Here is a 21,028-nt window from a genome sequence, read left to right as displayed (position 1 = left end):
GCCTGCGCCCGCCGCCGCCGCCGCTGCGGGCTCAGTGGCGGAGCGGGCGGGAGGCGGCGCGGCCGGGAGGAGGGGACGGGCCGGGCCGGGGGCGGGGACGCGGCGGGGATGGGGATGGGGACGGGGACGGCGCGGCCCCCTCGGCCCGGGCTGCAGCGGCGGGGCGCGCGGACGGGCACAGGGCACCGGCACCGGGCACCGGCACCTTGCGCCGCCGGGGCATCCCCGGCCTCCGCCCAGCACCGCAGCGCCCGGGCCCGGCAGCCGCCCCATCCCGGTGGGACCCCGGCCGACCCTGCAGCCGGGCACGCAAACACAGCCTGGCACCCTCCAGCCGGGCACCCGCACCCTCTAGCCTTGGTACCAGCGGCACAAATGAGCCTGCACCCCAAACAAGCTGCTCCCTGCGGCCGGGCACTCAAATCGACCTTGCAGCCTGCAGCCCGGCATCCAAAGCCAGCTGAGCCCGCAGCAGCCTGGCCCTGCCCAGCGGGTTCCACCCCGGCAACCTCCCCTCCCAGCGGGGTGGTACCCGGGCATGGCAGTGCAAGCAGAGCCGCCCAGGGCAGCCCCGGCCCCGCACGGCTCTGCCACGCACGGAGCTCCAGGCTTTTGTTTCGGGGTGCTCCCAGCTCAAGGCAAAGCTTCTCCCCGACCTGGAGCAGAAATTTTGCTCCAGGTTTTTCCAGCAGGGGTGGGAGCGCAGGCCTCGGGCAGGTTCATCCCTGCCGGGATGCTTTGCTTTGTGTGAGCCTTGCTCAAGACATCATCTGCCCACCAGCAGCAGCTGTGGCACAGCAGGTGCCCCACACGCCCTCACCAGCCCTGGAAATAACCCTTAATGAGCAGAAGGGGAAATGACCAGTCCCTCCCGATGTGCCTCAAAGGCACAAAGAGCCTGGTGCCCCCAGAGTGCTCAGCTGGTTAAATATTCATGGCTGCCCTTCCCCAGGACCCCTGAGAACAGCAGCAACTCCTAAGCCCCCAGAGCAGTCAGATTGCTTGAGCAATCTCTTTAATGAAGATTAAAAATAATAGTCTAAAAAAATCAATCACAGAGTGCAGTCCTTTATTTATTTTTTAAAAGATAATCCTCCTTTACTTTGCATTTGGTTTTCAAAACATTAAAAGCAGCCCTCACTAGAGCTTATTCTTAAACCAGTGGACATGCACTGAAGCCCAGCTGGGGCTGCTGTGTGACACCTGCCACCACCAGCCACCTGAGCCCTGCCCACAGTGTCCTCGCCAGGGGACGAAATGCCACAGGGCCCCAGTGCTCAGCGATGAGCCACAGCTCTTCTGCTCCTCCTGCTGCTGCGGGTTTCCATTGAGCCCTCTGCCTCAGCCATGGGCTGTGGTGCACAGTGGTCCCTTGGGAGAGGCACACACTCCGCTGTGGCTGCAGGTGCTGCCGAGGCACTGAGGGAGGGGGTCCTGCAGCTGCAGCATCCCACTGCCCCGTGAGGCTCCCAAGCTCCTGCTCCACCTCCACAGCAGCACTGAGCGGTGCCCACCGGTGCCTGCTGCTGCCACGGATCACGGTCGAGCTCACCGTCTCCATCTGCTCCACTCAGCCACGCCCGTGGGGACGGGCACCCCTGTCCCCACACCCTCTCACCCCAGGGACACGGCCCCTCCTCAGAGGGCGCAAGCCAAGTGAACCCCAGGGTGGAAGGGCTGCGGGGCCCCAAGGCTGCCCTAGGAGATGACGGCTCCCTGGATGAGCCGCAGCAGCTGCTCCTCGTGCAGGACCCTGGGCATGGGCACGGGGGAGCCCAGTGCTTCCCGCAGCCGGGTGAAGGTCCTGGGCCTCACCAGGTGCAGGCGCAGGGGCCCAATGCTGCCCTTGAAGCGGAAGGATTTGTAGGTGGGGAAATCCTCCTGGAGACACTGGTCCAGCTGCAAAGAGAGGGCAGCTGCCTGTGCGTCAGTGTCCCACACTGCCACGCCGGCTGTGTCCTTCAGCCACCCCACAGAGCCCCAGAGCAGAGCCCGTGTCCTGCTCACCTTGTAGCGCTGCCCCTCCGACAGGTCCCGCAGGCCCTGCAGCTCCAGGAACACCTCGTAGTGGGGGGCACAGGGCCCCGAAGAGTCACCTGGAGCAGTACCATGAGTAGGTTAAAGCGGCCAGCTTCCTGTGCTGCAGCAGCACAGCAAGGCTGCAGACCCCCATGCAGTGCCAGCTACACTTTTAGGGGGATTTGGACAGCTCAGAGGAGCTCACCCAGCAGGCTGCTCTCCACACAGACATAGTCAATCAGGCGAGCACCCGGCCACATGCTCAGGGTGCGGCACAGGCTCTGGAAGAACTGCTCCTCAGGGATGCTCTCCCCTCGCACGCTCAGTGTCTGGCTCTCCCTGCAGTGCAGGGACACAGGGTGGGTCACTGGCACCCTCCTGTTAAGACCCTGCCCGTAGATGGGCCCAGATCCCTGAGGTGGGGGACAGGCATTGGGGTTTCCTCACCGGCGCACAGGTTCCACCACGGGACACTGCTTGTGGAAGCCGGTCACCTTCAGCACCTCGCCAGTATGGCACCTGCAGGGGCAGGGGAGTGTGAGGGGGAGATGGGAGCACGGGGCTGGGGCAGGCAGCCCCCCAGGATGACACAGCAGGGAGGAGGCACCTGTACTCTCCTGGCTGGGCTGTCACAACCAGCCCATACTCACGGCCCTCCCAGAGCTCATCCAGCAGCACAGTCCGTGGCTCCTTGCTGGCCAGGCAGGGCAGGAACTCGCAGAAAGCCCAGTCAGGGCACAGCACGAATCGGGGCGCTGGCTCCGCTGGCCACAGGTTTACACCAAGCAGGGCTGGGCAGAGGCAGCGTGTGGCAATGTGAGCCCCCCAGATCCCCCCATCCTTGCCCACAGAAGCCTCACCCCTCTCCAAGGGGCAGAAATTTGCTGGTGCCAGGACTGAGCTGTTTTCAGGTGGCAGGAAGGGAATGAAGCACAGAGATGCATCTGCTGGGGCAGGGAGATCCGTTCCCTGTGGGCACCCAGGGCAGGCCATGGGGACACACCAGCGTGGGGGACACTCACCTCCTGCTGCCTGGTAGAAGGGGCAGTAGAAGGGCAGCCCCTGGCACTCAGCCTGGCGGAGGGAGTCGCAGTAGAGCCGCTCTGTGCCACACATCGTCCTCACCACCACCACCTCCAGCCGTGGCCACAGACGCAACACGATGCCCTCGAAGCCGCGGGCGCACTCGGCGCGGAGCTCGGCCGCCCGGGCAGCAGCAGGGCTCAGCAGCGCCTGCAGCTGCTCCCGCACCTCGTCGGGCAGCCCGGGCTGGGGGCTCAGCCTGCCCAGCTCCAGCTCCTGGGCCAGCCGGGGCCATTCCGTGCGCAGCGCCACCAGCGCGTCGTGCAGCTCGGCTGCCAGCCCGGCCTCCAGCACATGCAGGGCACGCTGCCGCAGGGCGAAGAGCAGCTGCACCCGCAGCGCCGCGGCCCGGGAGGGCACCACAGCGGCTGCGGCCGGCGTGCAGTACAGGGTGGGCAGCGGCCACCCCGCCGGGCCGCGGGGCCAGCCGGGGCTCCAGTGCAGCAGCGCCGTGCCCCGGCGGGCCAGCGCCCGGGGAAAGGCGGCGCGGAGCGCGTCCAGGTAGAGCAGGGAGCCCTGCGGGGAGGGTCGGGTCAGGAAGGCGGACCCTGCGGGGATCCCTGCCCACCCCGCCCGCCGCTCCCGGTACCTGCAGCCGGGGGTCGCTGTCCCGGCAGCCGGGGAGCAGAGCCCAGAGCCGCAGCGGGGGAAGCGGAACCCCCGGCGCTTCGTCCCGACAGGGCTGCCCCAGGGGATGCCGCTCCTGGAACTCCTCCCAGCCTGCCGGGAGAGGCGTAAGCTGAGAAGGGCAACCACGGAAGCGAACCCTTCCCGGCCCGCTTCCCGCGGCCCCGCGCTCACCGCCGGCCGCCCCGCTGCCGGTGCCCAGCAGGCGCCGCAGCCGCCGCTCCTGCCTCAGCCGCACGTCGCTGTCCAGAGCCTCCAGCCGCCGCCGGTACCGGCCCCCGGCGCGGCGCAGCGCGGAACGGACCAGGCGGTGCCGTAGCGCGGGGACGGCCACGGCCACGGCCAGGGCCACGGCCAGCACCGCCACCGCCACCGCCAGCAGCATCGCGGAATGCGGACACCGCCCCAGGGAACGGCCCCGGCCCCGGACCCCCCTAGCCCACGGGGCTATTCCGCCTCCGGCAGAAATGACGGAGATTTATCGCGCCCGGCGCCGCCCGCCTCCCCGCTTCAGTTTTATTTTCATTTTCACCTTTACACAGCACACCCCGGGACCCCCGCTCGGCGGGGAATTCAACCGCAACTGAACCCCAAGTACCAGCGCCCTCTACCCCTCCATCAAGAGCAAGCTCCTTCTTTGGAAAAACAGGGCAATTGATCTGGTTTACTTTGCTTTTTGCCCGAAAAAACAGCCCCGGCCCCAGCCCAGCCCACCCCCTGCTCCTCAGGGCAGCCCTCACACCTGGAGAGCCCCCCGGATCCGCCCAGCTTGTGCCGACGACCCTGCCCTTGGGGACAGGAACCCCGAACACCGGGCCCAGCCCCAGCACTCATGCGGTGCACCCCAGATGAGGAGCTCTCCAGAGGGACCCGCCTCTGTCCCAAGACACACGTGGCACCCAGAGCTTTTGTGTTACAAAAATATTCCGTGCTTTATTTACTCTGTGATAGAAAAATAACATGGCCAGGACCCCAGAGTTTCCCGCCCAGGCGAGGGGAGAAGCAGCGGCCAGAGGGCTCCGCTTCCCCAAGCCCCCTGCCCACCCGACCGCCCTCGCTGGGCGCCCTCGCACCCTGCCACCCTCACGCCGCACCGGCTCCAGAGGGGACACCGAGGCCGGGAGCCGGAGGAGCTCCTGCATCCTTGGGGGCAGAGGAGAGGATGAAGTGCAGGGACCCTGCCACTGAGGGGCAGAGCACCGGCACGGGCTGGGGGAGCCCTGGCAGAACCCCTCCTCTGCCCTCTGCCCTCACGCACGGCTGGGAACGGAGCCGCGGGGGAGAACAAGAAGGCGACACGTACATTCTTAGTGACGACTGCGAAAGCGAACCTGAGGCCGGGCTGGCGGCCCCCGCCCCAGCAGCCCCACGGGGGGTCAGGGGCTGCGGGGCCAGTGCTGGCAGAAGCGGAAAGCCGAAGCTGGGCCTCTTAAAAGGAACATACAGGAAAACCATGCGACAAATCCGCTGCCGTTTATACAAGGGCATAAACACCAAAGAGCTGGACGCCAGCCTGTGTTTCGGGGCAGCACAGAGCAAATCCTGGGGGCAGGGCCCACCCGCTGTCCCCTGGCACAGAGACACGAACACAGCACAGTCCCCGCAGCGCCGGGGCCAGGGGCAAGGGACCAGGCGCCTGCCTGTCACGACTGGGCGTGGGGGATCCACTGACTGTCCACGGGGCGCCGCAGCAGCTCCTCCACGTGCCTCGCTACATCCATCGTGTCTTCCAGGTCAAAATCACCCTCGGGGTCCAGCACAGGGTCGGGGCTGTGGGAGGCAGGCGGTGAGGGGAGGACCAGCTGCAGCAGTCCAGGGATAGGGGTGTGATACTCACTTCTGGGTGTACATGTTGTAATGAGGCTGGGAGCAGACGGCAGGCGAGGGTGCCTGGTCCATGTAGGTGGCCCCTCCAGGTGCAGAATCTCCTGATGCATTGACAAACCTGTGGGGATGGGTCTCATGAGCACCGAGTGCCCCACGGGTGAAATCACCAAGATGTCTCACAAGGCTCAGCACCAATGTGGCCATGGGTGGTGGACCTGAGCTCCTCAGTGCCTTGGGCTGCCGCCCAACCCAGCCAATTCAATGGTGGGAACCCACGGCAACCACTGCCCAAGATCTCCCTTCGGGGTCACACTTACTCTGGCACCACTTGCTTGATCTGTGGCTTCACGTATCCATCCACAGCTTTAGCTAGAGAGAAGGAAGCAGCACTGAGGCCCCAAGCTCCAGCACATGCCACGACCCCGGGGCAGTGCTGGGGGCTCACACGTGGCCAGATGCAGAACCCCTGTGGGGCCGGTGTGGCCCGGGGCAGGGGGAGGCTGAGAACACCAGCTCCATCCTGGCTGGATGCACAAAAGAGGGGACACGTGGGGTGAAGGGACAGCGCTACCTGGCGTGGACTCACAGAGAACCGGCGTGTAGTACTTGGAGAACACCTCGTCCTTGGGCCGGTCGGGGAACACGTAGATGAGGTAACTGAGATCCCCGAGGCGGTCAGCCAAGGAGCGGATGGAGAAGTCCCTGGTGGTGAAAGGCATCAGGTTCCAGAACATCCTCTCAGCTGCAAGACAAGCGTGAGGATCATGGTGAATCCCGGAGTTCGCAGCAGCTCCTGGCTGTGCTCTGGGCATGGGCTGCGAGGTCACATCAAGCAGCAAACAGCATGTCCCACACTGCATCCCTCCCCCAGCAACAGCTGAGAATAAAGCACAGGTCGCCAGAAAATGGGATAAGATAGGAAAGACAGTGAAGCCAAGGGAGGTCTGGCTCATCCTGACATGTTCCCCAACCATGGGGCTCCGTGGGGCCCTGTGGTGCTTCTCAGTCACGTGGCCCTCGAAAGTGAACAGCAACAGACTCCTGCATGGGGTCAGACCACCCCTGACAACCCCTGCACTGGGGAACACCACCGAGTAACTGGATTTTGTACAGTTCACATCATTCCCTAGGGCTGGGTTGGAGGGTTCAGCCTGGTCCCTCCTCCCCGCTGCTGCCAGCATTCGGGCCTGACACAGCCACAGCTGCAGTGAGCAAGGGCAGCAGCACTCCCCATGGGACAGCCAAAGCATTCTCGGGGCTCTGGCACTCGCCTCTTTGCTGAGGATAACTCCAGCCAGCCTGCTGTGGCAGCGCCAGTACCCCAAGGGCATGAGGTAGCTGGGGCCATGGATGCTGGGGCCAGGGATGCCAGTGCCTGGCACACACTCACAGGAGTCGAACTTCCAGGCGATGGTGATGCCACCGATCTCCGAGTCGCTGAAGCGCAGGAGGAAGGTCCCGTCGGGCTTGTTGATGAGCAGGTCGTGCGCCTGCTGCTTGTTGACGAAGCCCAGGATGGCCCTAGGCAGAGTAGGGCGTCAGGGCTTGGGGCTCGGGCCAGGCTGCACAGGGCAGGGCGGCTCTTACCCGTCATTCCAGTGCGGCTTCAAATGCTTCTTCAGCACCTCCATGACCCCGTCAAACCACTGCCAGAAGGTGTAATTCCTCCCAGGCAGGTTTTCCTGTTGAAATCTCCAGATAATGAGCACTCCTGTCACCAGCCTCTGAGCCTCTGTTACACAGCACAGACACTGGGCGCAGCAGCAGAGACTCAGGGAGCCCCAGGTGGGTATGTCCCATCCAGCCCCACAAGCACGAGCACTGGGGGGGCTCTGGACAGAGCCCAGGCCACTTACCCGGTTGAACTGGGACCAGGACACTGTGGTGCTGCTGTAGTCCTCCAAGTGGGAGCTGGTGCTGTTGAAAAGCTTTTGTGCCAGGAACACCAGGTTCTCCTTGGTCAGCCCGCGGCTGCTCTGCACCTCTGCCTTGAACTTCATGTTGAGCGCCTCGCAAAGCTGTGGCCACTGCACCTTGTCGGGCACAGCGAAGGGCACGCGGCCCTGGGGGCAGAGAGCACGGTCAGCACCAGCTCTGCCTGATGTCCCACCGAGAGGCTGAGCCCTGCTCCCACACCAGGCAGATGGGGCCTGTCCTGCCCCCACGGCACTGGCACTCACGGGCTCGGCAAAGGCGTTGTCCCAAAGCACGGTGGCCGTGGCATTGTTGTCCTGGCTCCCATGCACAATCACCACCACAGGCAGGGACAGCGTCTGCCAAGAGGAAGGAGACCGGAATGGGCTGTGGGGCACCAAGGGAGCATCACCCACGGGCACCCATGTGGCCCCAGCCCAGCCCCACTCCTGTGGGCACAGTGCCCATGGCTTGCCTAGGGCCTGCAGAAGGGACACGGTGGCTTTACCTTCACCTGGAAGACCAGCTCATTCCCACCGACACTGAACTGCGACTCGAAGAGGATGGTGAATTTCTCCTCTGTCACTGACTCAGCCCCGCGGCGATCCGAGCGCTTGATCCGCTTCAGGGACTGCAGGGACACCAGGGGTGAGCATGGAGGAAGAGACATGGACAGCAGGGTGGGGGACAGGACCCACACAGGGGCACTCACCATGTTGCGGAAGTGGGCGCTGAGCGTCCCAGTGGCCTGGTGATACTCCATCACACAGCAGTTGTTGAGGATCTCCCCGCTGCTCTCACTGCCACGGGAATGCACATGGGAGTCAGGGCACACCAGGACTGGGAGCTGTGCGAAGTGCAGCCCTTCCCCATGCCCCACACCCTGCTCCCCTGCTGCTTGGCAGCCCCAGCCACACACCCCCAGCCCCTGGCATTACTTGCGGGTGCTCTCATTCTTCAGCAGGGCCTTGGCTTGCTGCTCGCTGATGATGGTGGCCTTCACTTGGGGGGGGTTCATGTGCACATTCAGCTTCCCGCCCACCAGGAGCCTCACAGTGGCTGCAAACTTGGTCTGTGTCTTCAGCACTTGGGGGGGCTGCTTCTCAATGATGAAGGTGCTGGGGGGGCAAGGGAATCAGGGGAGCTGGGAAGGGGGCAGGGCAAACCCGGCCCTGCACCCACCAGGGCCCAACTTGTACCTGGTGACCAGGGCAGAGATGATGTCAGTGATGGTTCCATTCAGCTCTGACAGCATCTCCTCCACCGGGCCTGGGATCGGCAGCTGCTGGCACAGGTGCTCGGCACGGCGGATCTGCTGCCGGTTCTGCCAGATGATCTCTGCCAGCTTCTCACACCTGGGGGGAGCAGGGCTCAGCACCCACTGGGATCAGGACCCCATCTCACCCCACCCCACCAGGCACTCACCAGGTCTGCAGCACATCCAAGGTGCCTTCGGGTGGGCCCCCATTCCCTGCCAGCTGCTGCCGACGCTTCCACTGGATCAGCTCATCATCCAGGATGGTTGTTTGCTGCTTGCGCAGCAGCTGCAGCGTCTTCTGGTGCTTCTCAGCCAGGTCCTGCGAGGTGGGACAACATCAGGGGTGCAGGGACAGTGTCACAGGGCATCATGGGGACAGCACCATGGGGAGCCAGGTGGCATCACTCACCACGCGGTACTGCTGTAGTGTCTGGGCCTCACGGTGCAGCCAGGCCTCCAGCGACGCCTTCTTCTGCTGCAGCGTTGTCTCCCGTGACATGCGCTCCTGGGGGCCCAGCTGGGAGAGCTGGGAGAACTGGGCTGGGGGACAGGGCACGGTGTTAGGGCTGGCCCTGCCAGCACCCCAGGCCCAGTCCCCTCGGCCCCCCACACACCTTGGAGTCGCATGTTCTCCTGGTACTGGATGATGAAGTATTCCTGTGTCTGCTGCAGCTTTTTGAGCTCATTCTCCGAGTCCTGAGTGATGAGCCGCAGCTCCTCGAAGGTCTGGTTGATCTGCAGGTGCTTCTGGGACATGGCGTCCACCAGGGAGCCAGATGGGGAAGGGCTCTGCACGGGGCACAGGGTGCGCTCAGCACAGCGAGGGGACCCTCCCCATTCCTGCCTCAGGGCTGCTCCCATCATCATGGAGAAGAGCCCCTGAGCATCCCCCCACCCTCTCCCTCTCCTCACCCCTCCCAGCCCGCGCTCACATTGTTGGCCTCCCGCACCAGCCGCTGCTCGTGGTAGAGGATGTGCCGGATGCAGCGCACCAGCTCCATGGGGCATCGGTCATACGTGTTCTGTGGGGAGAGCACTGCCTGAGCCAGGCACAGGGCAGGGACCCCCCCTGGCCTTGCACCCCTGCCCACAGCCCCCCACTCGCCTGCAGCTGCGTGGCGTAGTGCCCCAGCTTGATCTTCAGCAGGAAGCCGTCCTCACCCACTTGGTGGTCTGCCTTCTTCTGCAGCTCCTGGATCAGCCCCTCCAGAAGCTGTGTCGCCTTCACATTCTCCTGGGGGTTGTCAAGGTCGATGGAGTCCCTGTGTGAGGAGCAGAGCAGTGTCAGGGCGGCCTGGCAGCAGGGAGAACCCACCTGTACCGCGGGGCAGCCACAGCAGCCCCGGGGAAGGGCACACCCTGACCTACCATGCCTGGCTCTCGATCCACTGCGACAGGTAGTGCCGCACCTCGATGGGGAAGTGCTGCCCGTAGAGCGCCTGCATCTGCCGCAGGGCTTCGCCCTGGAGCTGCTGGGCCTGGATCCACACCGCCATGGTTCAGCACCTGCAGGAGACACGCTGTCAGGGCACCAGCGGGGGACAGGCAGGCACTGTGCTGCTAGGGGTCTGGCCCCGGCTGTCCCCACACCCTCTGCAGGAGTGCCCGGAGTCCCTGGTGCTGCCAGCGCTGTCTCCAGCTGCTCAAAGAAAGGGCATGCGGGGGCAGTGGACCCTGGCTCTGAGTCACCCCCTCTTTTCTAGGAACAGCCCTGGGGGTGCCCAGGGCCAGGGACGTTCTCTGCATGGCCTCTCCACATGGTTCTCATTTCCCCTCACTGCACCACGGGATCGCAGCCATCGCTGGCCACGCGAATGAGGAAACAGGCCAGGGGGAGGAAGGGCTGCCCAGAAATCCAGGGTGACGCAGAGCAGAGGCCCCCCCTGCATTCACCCCGCTCCTGCCCACACCCTGGCAGCACCAGCAGGCAGGAGCAGCCCCAGCCCCAAGAGCCCACGTGGCACCACGGACCCTGACAAGCCCCCAGCACCGGGGCCGCTGTGTGCCCCATGTACTGGTGGAGACACATGGACCTTCCCAAAGCAGTTTTGGGGTGGCTCTGGCTCCATGCAGGGATTCCACCCACTACACAGCCTTGGTTTCCCTGGGGGCAGGCAGGGATGAGATGGTGGTGACAGTACCTCTATTAAAATCCAGTGTGTCCCCTGGGTCACCAGTGGTTAGAGGGGGCTGGAGGAACAGCTTGCAGCTGACTGTGTGAGGGTGATATGACAGTGAGTGACACAGGAGGGTCTGGGGGGCCCAAGGTCCCCCCTGAGTGAGGTGGCAGCAGTACAGTAAACAGCATTTAGATACACTCCCACTCTATCCACCTGGGATTTGGCACCACACAGAGGGGCCAGGCAGGGGCACAAGGCCTTGGACATGTCCCAAGGCTGGGTGACCAGGCCGGAACCTGGTCACTGCACTGGCTGGTGACAAGCAGAGGAGCTGAGCCAGTGGGGGCTGTGCCTGCCCCTCTCCCCGAAGTATTTCAGAAATACCTGGTGGCCCACAGGGCTCCAAAAGAGCTGGTGCTGTCATACAGTGAGGGGCACATGCTGGGGGACAGTGGCAGCAGGTCCGAGTGGAGCAGCCACAGCCGGAGCCCCCGAGCCACGCACACCCGCCCCCGAACAGGAAGAGGAACAATAACCCAGAGCTGGCTAAAAATGAATTTTTCCTCTATAAAAAGGGAGGAACGTTTCCACATTCACAGAAATCACCAAGCTGGAAATGCTGCTGGCAAGGAGGGGCCTGGGGAGGCAGAAGAACGCCGGCAAGGAGGAAAGGGAAGGTGGGATGGCTGACAGCAGGACATGCTGCTGTTGGAAATTGTGGACATTTGATAAGGGGCAGAGCCAAGAACAGCCATGCCAGTGCCACTGCACCACAAAGTGACCGAAGTCCCCAGTACTGTGGGGACATCTGCACGGACACAGAGCAAACAGACACTGCCCTGCCTGTTGATAAAATGGTGATCTGTTCCCATCTCACAGTGACAAAACACTTCCTACTCCACTCTAGCATGTTGTTAAGCAACGAGTCTCCGGCTGCTCTGTGGTGAGCTGGCAGGCACTGCGTTTGGCCAGTGCCAGCCTGGCAGCAGGAGCACCAGCACCACATCTGCCTCTACAAGGGGCCATGGAGTGGCTGACGGTGGCAGAGCTCACCTGGTGTGTGCCCCAAAACACCACTGGCACCAGGCTTGAGCACAACCCCCACAGACACTGTCAATGCAGCAGGACATGAGATTTCTCCTGGGGGAAATCTGTCTCTGTGTCCCACCTGTGGACAAACCAAATCTCCACATGGGCTGCAGGGTATCCTGACAACCCCAGCACAAGCAACCAGTGCCACCTGCCTTGGGCAGACTTTTGGCCCCGAGACTCAGCACAGCTGGGGCAGCAACTCTGTTTCAGCCTAAGCTGCAGCACCATGGTCCCACCGTGGTCCCTCTCCAGGCAGCCCTGCCTCCTGCACCTGGCTGCTGCTGGCAGCCACTGCCCTGGCCTGGACCACGCCTAACATCACTTTCCAGCATCACACTCCTCGGTGGCACCACCAGCTGCCCAGGGATGGGAGCCCAGGGACAGATCCACCCCCATGTCCAGGGACGTTCACCCACCCCAGTGCCACCTCCAGCCCCAGCAGGGCCACTGCAGCCTCAAGCACTGCCACGGGTCAGCCACGCATGGCAGCCACCGGCCCCGTGCGCACTCCAACAACTGCAAGAGGCAGATAATTGTAGTGGTTTAGGCTACTTTGCATTTACTCGCTGGCAGCGAGCTGGAACCCACCCGTCACTGCAGCTCGGTTAACCAGCAGCACTCGACAAGCCACAGCGACGTGCTCACCAGACTTACTGCCTGTGAAGGGGCACAGGCAGCAGCTTCCCAGGGTAGGACCACTGCTGAGGACAGACCCCAGAGCTGTGGGGAGGGACCCCAGCAACACAGGGACTGAGCAGAGAGAGGGGAAGCAGCAGACATAATTTCTGCCTTTTACGGCCTCACTGCCCACTGCTGATGGGGAAGCACTGCCAAACCCAATGCAAAACAGGAGAAACCCACCCAAAAAGGGCACTGAGAAGGCCAGAGGCAGCAGCGAGGAGAGGAGAAGATGGGGAAGGTGGCAGCTCTGCTGGGGCTGGGGGCAACCAGGGGACTGACATGATCACACTGGGAAAGGGTCGAAGGCACAGTGGCAGTAGGCACCAGCAAGTCCCAAGCTGCAGGAGAGCCAGAGCACATCCGTGGGCACACACAAGGAGGGAAATGCCTCACAGGATGAGGACGGCAGCAGCAGTTTCCCACGTGCCACGGGCACGGCAAAACCCAAACACAGGCAGCAGCTACCCCAGCGCCGGAGCACGCTCTGCACGGGATGCTCGCTGCGATCTGCCGCGGGACGCTCCTGCACAGAGCCAGCCCGAAGACCCTCGTGAGCAGGACACCCTGCCCCGGGCTGGCACAGCCCCCGACAGCAGCCTCTCGCCCAGACCCATGCCGTGAAGGGCCAGGCAGGGGCCAAGGGCTAGGCAAAGGCCTGGGGGGGACCCTGGGCTCCGGCTGTACCCCCCGCCCCACTCCCTCGACCCACGCAGCCCCTCGGCTCCCGCACTGCCCTTCGCCCGGTGCTCCGGCAGCCCGGGGGTCTCCGGAGCGCTGTCCTCCGGGGGCAGGGGCGCGGCGCTGGGCTCCGGCGGCGGCGGCCCTGCGCCCGCTGCGCCTCCCGCCGCAGTAAACACGGACACGTGGTTTCTCGGCACCTCCGGGAACCCGCGATCGCTTCCAGGTCAGAGCCGGCCCCGCTCGTGGCCGCAGGGCCGGACCCTGCATCCTACGGTGCTGCGGCCGAGGGGCTCCGGCGCTGCCCCAGCCAGCGGCCCCCGGCAGGCCCGGCGGGAAGCTGTCCCGCAGCCCTCCAAGGTGCGCGGCTCCAAGCAAGATCCCTCCCGGGCAAGATCCGGCCCCCAGACGGGCCCCGGGCACGGGGGAGGTGACAGCCGGGAGCGGCCGCCAGGCACAGCGGAGGGCTCCGGTTACCCACACACACACAGACACACACACACACACACACACACACACAGAGCCGCCCCTCCGCCCTCACGGCCCCTGTCCGCACCAGCTCACCGCAGAGCCCCGCTGCAGCCCGGTGTGCAGTGCCCGGTCCTGCAGCCGCCCTCACCGCGCTCAGGCCCCGCTCTGGCCCCGCTCTGGCGCCCGGCCCCAGGACAGCCCGGCTCCGGCTCGGGGCGGGCACAGCCGGGCTCCCGGGCGGCCGTTTCGCTGGCTGCGCACTACAGGAAGGAGCGGAGAGCAGCTATTTCCTTCCAAAATGTCAGGTGCCTGCGCGGGACAGCCTGCCCCCGAGTGCTGGCAGCCACCTCCGCCACGGCTGCCTGAGGGGCGCCCGCCGGGCAGCGGGGCCGGCACATCGTGCCCCTCACACCGGCCCGGTGCCAGAGCAGGCACAGCCTCTGTCCTCAGCCGGCACTGAGCCCCCCTGGCTGGCTGAGAGCCAGGGATGGACTCCCATGCAGGAGATCGGCATGGGGGGACATGGGACCCCCTCACCTGCACGCCCCGGCTTTGCTGACGGGCCTGGAGCAGAGCTGCAGGAGCAGCCGGGGGATGTGAGCAGCCCCCAGCCCTGCTCGGAGCTGTGGCACCGACACACTGTGGAGCTGGCACAGAGGCCAAGGGCTGCTCACTTGTTTTACACCGGCCTGTGGTTTCCAGCTCTGGCTGGGAGGTGGCAGTGCCCACCGGCACGGCAGTGAGCTCCTTCTAGAAGCTCCGTGCTTTGATGGGGTTTGTTTGTCTCCCACAGAAAGTGGCAGCTACTGATGGCTTCGCCCTGGTGGCAGCCGAACCACTCAGCCCACACTGGAAACATCTGGGGCCAGGTACCGTGACTGTCATGAAAGAGGCATGGCTGGCTCTGTAATCCAACGTGCCCCCCAAGAGCAGAGGCAACAGGCCCCACAGCAGCAGAGCAGGTAGGCAGAGGTGGAACTAGTAGCACCAGGACTGTCCAGGTGCCCCAGCAACTCTGGGAGCCAAAAGCAGAGAATTCACACCGTGAATTGCACCACGTGCGTGACCTGATGCTGCCCAGAGGAGACACCAGTCCCACACAGGCAGAGATGCCCCAGCTGGGGACTGGTGCCAAGGGCATCAGTGCTGGGGGCTGCCAACAACTCATCTCACACCACGGGCCAGTCTCTCTGCCTGCCAGCACTTGCCACCCTTGGGAAAGGTTTTCCTCTTTGCTTCAGATTTCTTCCAATCAGAGAGGCCCAGAAACCTGCGTCAAACCAAAACCACCAAAATACCCAGCAAAATCCCTTGAATCCAACAGTTGGAACCTCCAGAAAACATCAGTGCACCAAGAGCCACCCTGGGGCAGCCACAGCCAGACAGAGGCACTGCCCAGGCACCAGAGGGATTCCTTCAGACACTGAGCATTCAGCAGGACCAGCACTGGTGGGCAGGACACATGGTGCAGTCACACCAGCAGAGCCCAGAGCCCAGCCAGCCCCATGGGCAAGAGTCCAGTGTGGCTCCCGCAGGATATCCACCGTGGGGAGCCCAGTCCCTGCCAGCACTGGTGCTGCCCCCACCATAAACCCCCAGACAGGATTAGAGAGGCTGGGCAGAGCTTTAATTATTCCTGGCTCCCTGGGGCCAAGCAGCTGAATTAATTAGCTTTGGGGCTGGCACAGCAGGGAGTTGCCAGCTCAGAGTTCTGGAGCTTCCCCTGGCTTGGTGGGGGAATCCCAGGGCAGGCACAAAGCTGCTGACCACCTGCAGCATCCCAGACTCTGGCGCTGCCCGGGCAGGGATGCGTAGCTGCCCCGTGCCAGGACACTCAAGGAAGGGATTTTCCCTCCACGCTAATAATGACCAGCCCCAAATCCCTGTAATGCCACGCTGAGGGCACAGCCCTGGGGTCCCACAGGTTCTGTGGCAGCCTCCTGCACCGAGGCCAAATCCATCACAGCCCCTGGCTGGGTGCTAATCCCTGCTCAGACCTGTGCCAGCCCAGGAGGGACAGGCCGGGCGAAGGACCTGAGGATTAAGCTCATTTCAGCATCGAATTAGTCCCGATTGGGGTCTGGAGACACAATTTCATTTTCTCTGCCATGCTCCAGTGAGCGCACACAATGGCACTAATCCACCCACAGCCAGACTGGATTTGCTGGGCAGGACCCAGGTGGGCTGGGGGAGATGTGGGCAGCACAGGCACCAACGGCACTGCTCTGGCTGCATCCATCCCCTCGCATTGATGCCATGCTCCAGCTCTCCTTGGGGCCGGGGACATGGTGCAGGAGCCTCCTCACTCCTGGCGTGGCTGTCCTACAGGGCACAGCACAGGCTTTTGGATGTCTGGTGAGCAGGGAGAGCCAGAGGGACACCAGAGCAGCTCCTGCATCCCCCCACTGCACTGCCAGAGTTCATCCCCAGCAGCTGCAGCAGCTCTGCACACAGAGATGCTCTTGCACCAAGCCTGCAGAGCAGGATGGAGAGGAGTAAAGCCTTGTCTTTGGAAGAGGGGATACACAGACATGCAGGGATGCTGGCAGGAGGGGGGACTAGTCAGACAGAGAATAAAACAACCAACACCAGTGGTTTGTGCAGCAAAATTTTCAGTCAAATCGAGAGAGGGGTGAAGCACAGTGTGCATCCATACACACACAAATACATCCAGGTGGGTTTTGGCTTTCCTGGCCCCGGGATGGGCTTTCCAGCCCCTGAAGCAGCAGCAGAGCCCCTGCCCCTGAGCTGCACCATAAGCCTCACCACAGCATCTCCACAAGCAGGGCCAGAGAAGCTGCACCCCTGGGCCCACAGCCCAACAGCACCGGGGTCGGGTATTCACACCAGAGAGGACAAAGATCATTTTACAGCGTTTCCAGCTGGTGCAGGAACTCAGAACTGCCAGCAAGAGCAGCCTCTTCCTCTGCTAAAGGCTTTGCAGGGCCATTGAGTGATAGGGATGAGAGGCCAGACAGAATGAGCACCCAGCACATGGTGGGCAGGGCTGGGTCACTGCTCTGGCTCTTTGAGGCAGTGCTCTCCAGCACCAGCCTTTTCCCCAGTTCCCTCCCCAGCAGAGCTGTGCTATAAACCAGCTCATAACACAAAGTTACACTGAAAGTGGAGATTGCAAAACTCACCAGTGACTGTTTGAACCGGGAATGGGTTGTGACTGTGCTGTGGTTCAGCTATGCTGCCGTGGCTGTCCCAGCTCGGCGGCACATCATTCCTGATCCAGCGGGAAGCAGGACCCAGCACTCAGGGAAGCACCGAGTGCCTGCGAGCAGCCCGTGCTCCTGGCCCCTCTGGTGCAGCCAGATGGGTGGATTCTGCTTTATCAGCAAGTCAGCTCAGCCCTATCGGCCAGGAAGCCGTGTTCACAGTGCGCCTCCCCCTCGACGTTTCCCAACGCGGCGGGAGCAGCGGCGTGCAGCAGCCTACCTTTTATCAGCCAGCAGATGTTGCTAGAACTGTTGCTGCATGTGAAATTCAGGCATGCCCAGCACCACTTGGATCCCTGCACCAGCCATGCGGTGCCAGGGTAAACACCCCCGCCCCCTTCCTCCCGGGATCAAAACACTTGGGGGTTGCAAAATAGACACCCCATGAAAGGAAAGGCATGCCACAGAAACATTACAGCTGTCGAGGCTACTTCTCCCAGAGCGTGCCGGAGCCCCGGAGCCAGCACAGCCTCCCGGGCTGGAGCTGCCTGCATGGCTGCAGAGCTGAGTCCTGACCCGTGCTGGCAAGGTGGGGACTCCAACCCTAACCCTAAACCCCAAGCCTAGCCATGCCCTGGCTTCCCTGCAGTGGCTGTTTCGAGGGCAGCACTCAGTGTGTGGGACACTGGGAGTCACTGCAGCCAGGCAGGCAGAGAGATGCTGCCACCAGCGCAGGTACCCAGGGGATGCTGATGGCACGGAGGTCCCATTCACCCTGCCTGCCATCCCACCTGCATCCCAGGGCTGCCGTGAAGCCTGTTGAGTGTGACCCACCTTACAGTCATTCCTTGCAAACTAGAAAGTAATTTCCCAGCCGATGGGGCCGCTTCGCTGTACTCGGCCAAAGCAGTCGCCACTCACCGCCCACGACGTCGCAGAGTGCAGGGAGCAGGGATTTTTTGCAAGCAGGGTATCTGAGTTTTGCTATCACTCGAAAGAGAGCTGGGAAACCCCATGGCAAAGCCTTCACAGTCACTTTGGAGTCAGCACTTCCCCTGCAGCGAGAGGGGAAGGTCCCTGCAGAGGCTCTGTGTGCCCTGTGCTGAGCATCCCCAACTGCAGCTCCCTGTACGGTGAGAGCATCCCTAACCCTGCCCCAAAGCATCGGCCTTGGCACAAGGCAGGCGCAGCAGACCCAGTGAGGTGGCTCTAGTGACAACTGTAGGGACCCAACAACCCCAAAGCAGGGCACTGCCAAAGCGCCACAAACCAGAGTGGGTGACAGCCACCCGTCACGCCCTGCTCCCAGCCCAGCTCTCCCATGTCCCTGCACACAGGCTGTTGGCACCTCTCAGCCCACACCAGAGCTCCTCCTCCTCATGCTGCACCCACAGCACAGCAGGGCACAGCACAGCCCTCTCCAGCCCCAGGGATGAGCAGCTCGCCAGGAACAGTTCTAAAACCCAGGGAGACAGTCTCCATCTTCACATCCAGCACCTTGGAACCACATCAGGTCAGGCTGCGATCCTGACGGCTTCAGAAGCACAAGGACCTGGGCCAGGAGTCGGGACCTGGAGGAGAGAGCTCCCACCGTGGAGGGCTGGATCCTGGTGCCCATGGCAGTGGTGAGGCTCTACGGAGCACCTCATTGTGCCTGCACCAAGTGCCCCCTTGCATGCCACTGCTGGGGCTCACACTGCTCCGGGCACAGGCATGAGCACTGCAGGGAGCCGGGCTGGCCGCAGGCAGCCAGCACAGCGAGCCAGCCCACAACCAGGAATGTCCTGCTCTAACCAAGGGCCCTGCACCACAGGGACATCGTGTGCCATGCCCCTGCTACGGGCAAACCACGCGCAGCTACCCTGAGCCCAGCCCCGTCTCCCCTCCGCAAGGCGCCCCAGGCACTGTCACCAAACTGGTCACCGGCCCGGTGCCACGGCGTGCCCAGCACGGAGAGCTGAACGAGCCAACAGCCCCGGCCCACCGGCGGTGTCAGCGCAGCTCGGGGCGCGCTCAGCAGCGCCGGTACGAGCCGAGCACTGGAGCCCCGGAGCCGCCCGGCAGGAGCTGCCCGGGGCCGGCCTGGCACGGGCCCGGGGCTGGCCGGGCACGGAGCCCTGACAGCTCCGTAACCCGCCGGACAGGTGGCCGCGGCTCCCGCGGGCTCCCAGTCACCGGCCGCGCCCGAGCTGGGTGAAAGGCCACCGGGCGCTGCGGTCCCCGCGGTGTCGCCGCTGCCGCCGGGGACCGATCCCACCCGTCCCGCGGAGCCGCGTGTGCCACCGACAGCAACGGGGCGCGCACTCCCACCGTCCCGGTTCGGCGCGCTGCCTGCGGCGGGACACCCGGCACGGCACGGGGCGCCTCGCGCTGTCCCGGACCCTCCCCTCGGCCCGGGACCGGGACTCGGAGCCGCCCTCCGCGGCCGCCGCTCCCGCGGGGCCCGCGAGCGAAACCGGCCCCGCTCCGGCGGGCGAGGAGCGCCCCCGCCCCGGGATGCGCCGCCGCTCCGAGGGGACGGGCCCGGGACGTACCCGCCGCCCCCTCGGAGCGGCCCCACTGTCGCCTCCGCCCGCCCAGGGGCCCGCGGGCCCAGCCGGGCTCCCGCCGAGCCCCGCGCCCGGCCCGGCTGCGCCCGCCCGGGGTTACGAAACACCCACAGCGCGGACCGCACCGGACCGGACCGGACCGCCCCGGCCCCGCCGCACCCCGCCCGGCCCTGCTGCGGAAGGCGGACGGGGTCCGGGCCCGCTCGGTCCGGTTCGGTTCGGTCCGATCCGGTCCCGGCGGCGATGACGGCTCCGCGCTCCCGCCCGTGCCCACCTGCGGCCGCGGCGGCGGCTGCGGCTCCGCTGCTCCCGCGGCTCCCGGCGGCTCCCGGCGCTCGGCTCCGCCGCCGCTCTGCCCCCGCCGCGCCCCGGCCCGGCCCGCGCGGCCCCGCCCCCCCACGGCTCCGCCCCCGCCGGCCCCCGCCGGCACCGGGAACGGCCCCGGGTAACGGAGCGGTACCGGTCACTGGGCAACGGCACCGGGTAATGGCACTGAGCGACGGCACTGGGCAGCGGGCACCGGTTAACAGTGCCGGTACCGGGCACGGGATAATGGCACCAGGCAGTGGCGCTGGGTGACGGTACCGGGCACCAGCACAGGTTGATGCCAGCAGCACCAGCACGAGGTAATGGCACAGGGTGTCATAAATGAGGAGTGGCACTAGCACTAGAATTCGAAACAGCTTCAGGCTTCAACACCAGCAGCTCTGGCAGGGCACAAACCAGCACCAGAGTTTGGCCGTAAATACCAGGGAAGCCCAAAGCAGCGCCAAGCCTTGGTTCTGGGAGCAGGAATGGCCAAATCGGTACCAGGTGGCCACAGACGTGGCTGCAGGGCTGCCTGGTGCTGACACTGGGCCCTCTGCATGAAGCAGCCCTGGCTGCACGGTGCTCCTTCCCACCACAGGCCTGGGCTGACGCTTTGCAGCCACATGCATGGCCAAGATCCCCAGCGCTGCCACAGCCTCGGGCACCTGCTTGGACAGGACGCTGCATCCCCTTCTTCCAAGCTGCCACGTCCCCTGCGAGCTGTGAGGAGACCCAAGGCACTGCCAGCTCCTCTGCAGTTGCTCCAACAGAGAAAGTTAACAGCAGCCATAAGAAAACCATCCCGAGGAGCTCTTGCGCAGCTGGCACCCACAGCAGACTCCTCCTGGCAGCACTGGCAGCCCAGGGCAGTGGGGTACCCCGGGTGACGGGCACCCCGGGGCGCGGCTGCCGTGCGGCGATGGGCAGAGGCGGCAGCAGGAAGCAATACTGGGTGTGCTCGTTCTGCCCCAGCGCTTGCACCCACCGCATGGGATCTCCTGGGCTTTCACTTTCGCTACCAGCTCATCTTCTGTGGCCTGAAAAAACTCCGGAGGGAAATTCAGCAAACGCAGGTCCCTCTCCTGCGCTGTGTATTTGTCTGGGCTGGTAGAAGCATGGGTGACCCTACCCCGGTGGGAATCCAGGAAGGAGGGGCTCGTCTCTCCTCGTGCCAGCGCTGGAACAGGATGGCTCTCAGACAGCTGGTGCACCAGCAATTGCAAATCACTTGGCCAC

At 64.4% G+C, this 21,028-nt stretch overlaps 2 protein-coding genes across 7 annotated transcripts; both read right to left on the bottom strand.

Moving 5' to 3' along the window:
• Positions 1 to 832: 832 nt before the first annotated feature.
• Positions 833 to 4,407, bottom strand: GHDC (GH3 domain containing). Its single transcript, XM_038162923.1, has 8 exons — positions 3,904 to 4,407; positions 3,692 to 3,822; positions 3,042 to 3,618; positions 2,627 to 2,810; positions 2,467 to 2,538; positions 2,225 to 2,358; positions 2,008 to 2,096; positions 833 to 1,899 (listed from the first exon to the last, which is right to left on the bottom strand). The coding sequence occupies exons 1-8, from the start codon at positions 4,112 to 4,114 to the stop codon at positions 1,699 to 1,701; spliced, it is 1,599 nt and encodes a 532-aa protein (XP_038018851.1). The 5' UTR covers positions 4,115 to 4,407; the 3' UTR covers positions 833 to 1,698.
• A 228-nt stretch (positions 4,408 to 4,635) lies between these two features.
• On the bottom strand, positions 4,636 to 19,821 carry LOC119712193 (signal transducer and activator of transcription 5B). Of its 6 annotated transcripts, none has more exons than XM_038163150.1 (19): positions 19,758 to 19,821; positions 10,097 to 10,234; positions 9,834 to 9,990; positions 9,661 to 9,750; positions 9,343 to 9,517; positions 9,138 to 9,268; positions 8,896 to 9,047; positions 8,670 to 8,825; positions 8,409 to 8,588; positions 8,183 to 8,270; positions 7,979 to 8,101; positions 7,737 to 7,829; positions 7,413 to 7,619; positions 7,144 to 7,238; positions 6,947 to 7,077; positions 6,128 to 6,298; positions 5,874 to 5,925; positions 5,567 to 5,674; positions 4,636 to 5,499 (listed from the first exon to the last, which is right to left on the bottom strand). In XM_038163150.1, exons 2-19 carry the CDS (start codon positions 10,222 to 10,224, stop codon positions 5,373 to 5,375), a joined length of 2,364 nt encoding a protein of 787 aa, XP_038019078.1. In that variant the 5' UTR covers positions 10,225 to 10,234; positions 19,758 to 19,821; the 3' UTR covers positions 4,636 to 5,372. The 6 variants fall into 6 exon arrangements, with proteins under 6 accessions (XP_038019078.1, XP_038019083.1, XP_038019081.1 ...); XM_038163155.1 differs by having other exon boundaries at positions 6,143 to 6,298; XM_038163153.1 differs by lacking the exon at positions 19,758 to 19,821 and adding an exon at positions 16,914 to 19,065.
• Between the last annotated feature and the right edge of the window lie 1,207 nt (positions 19,822 to 21,028).

This window comes from Motacilla alba, chromosome 27, assembly GCF_015832195.1.
Source record: "Motacilla alba alba isolate MOTALB_02 chromosome 27, Motacilla_alba_V1.0_pri, whole genome shotgun sequence".
In the NCBI taxonomy this organism is placed as follows: Eukaryota; Metazoa; Chordata; class Aves; order Passeriformes; family Motacillidae; genus Motacilla; species Motacilla alba.
Note: the sequence above shows the minus strand (reverse complement) of the source record. Positions and strands in the feature narration are given on the sequence as shown.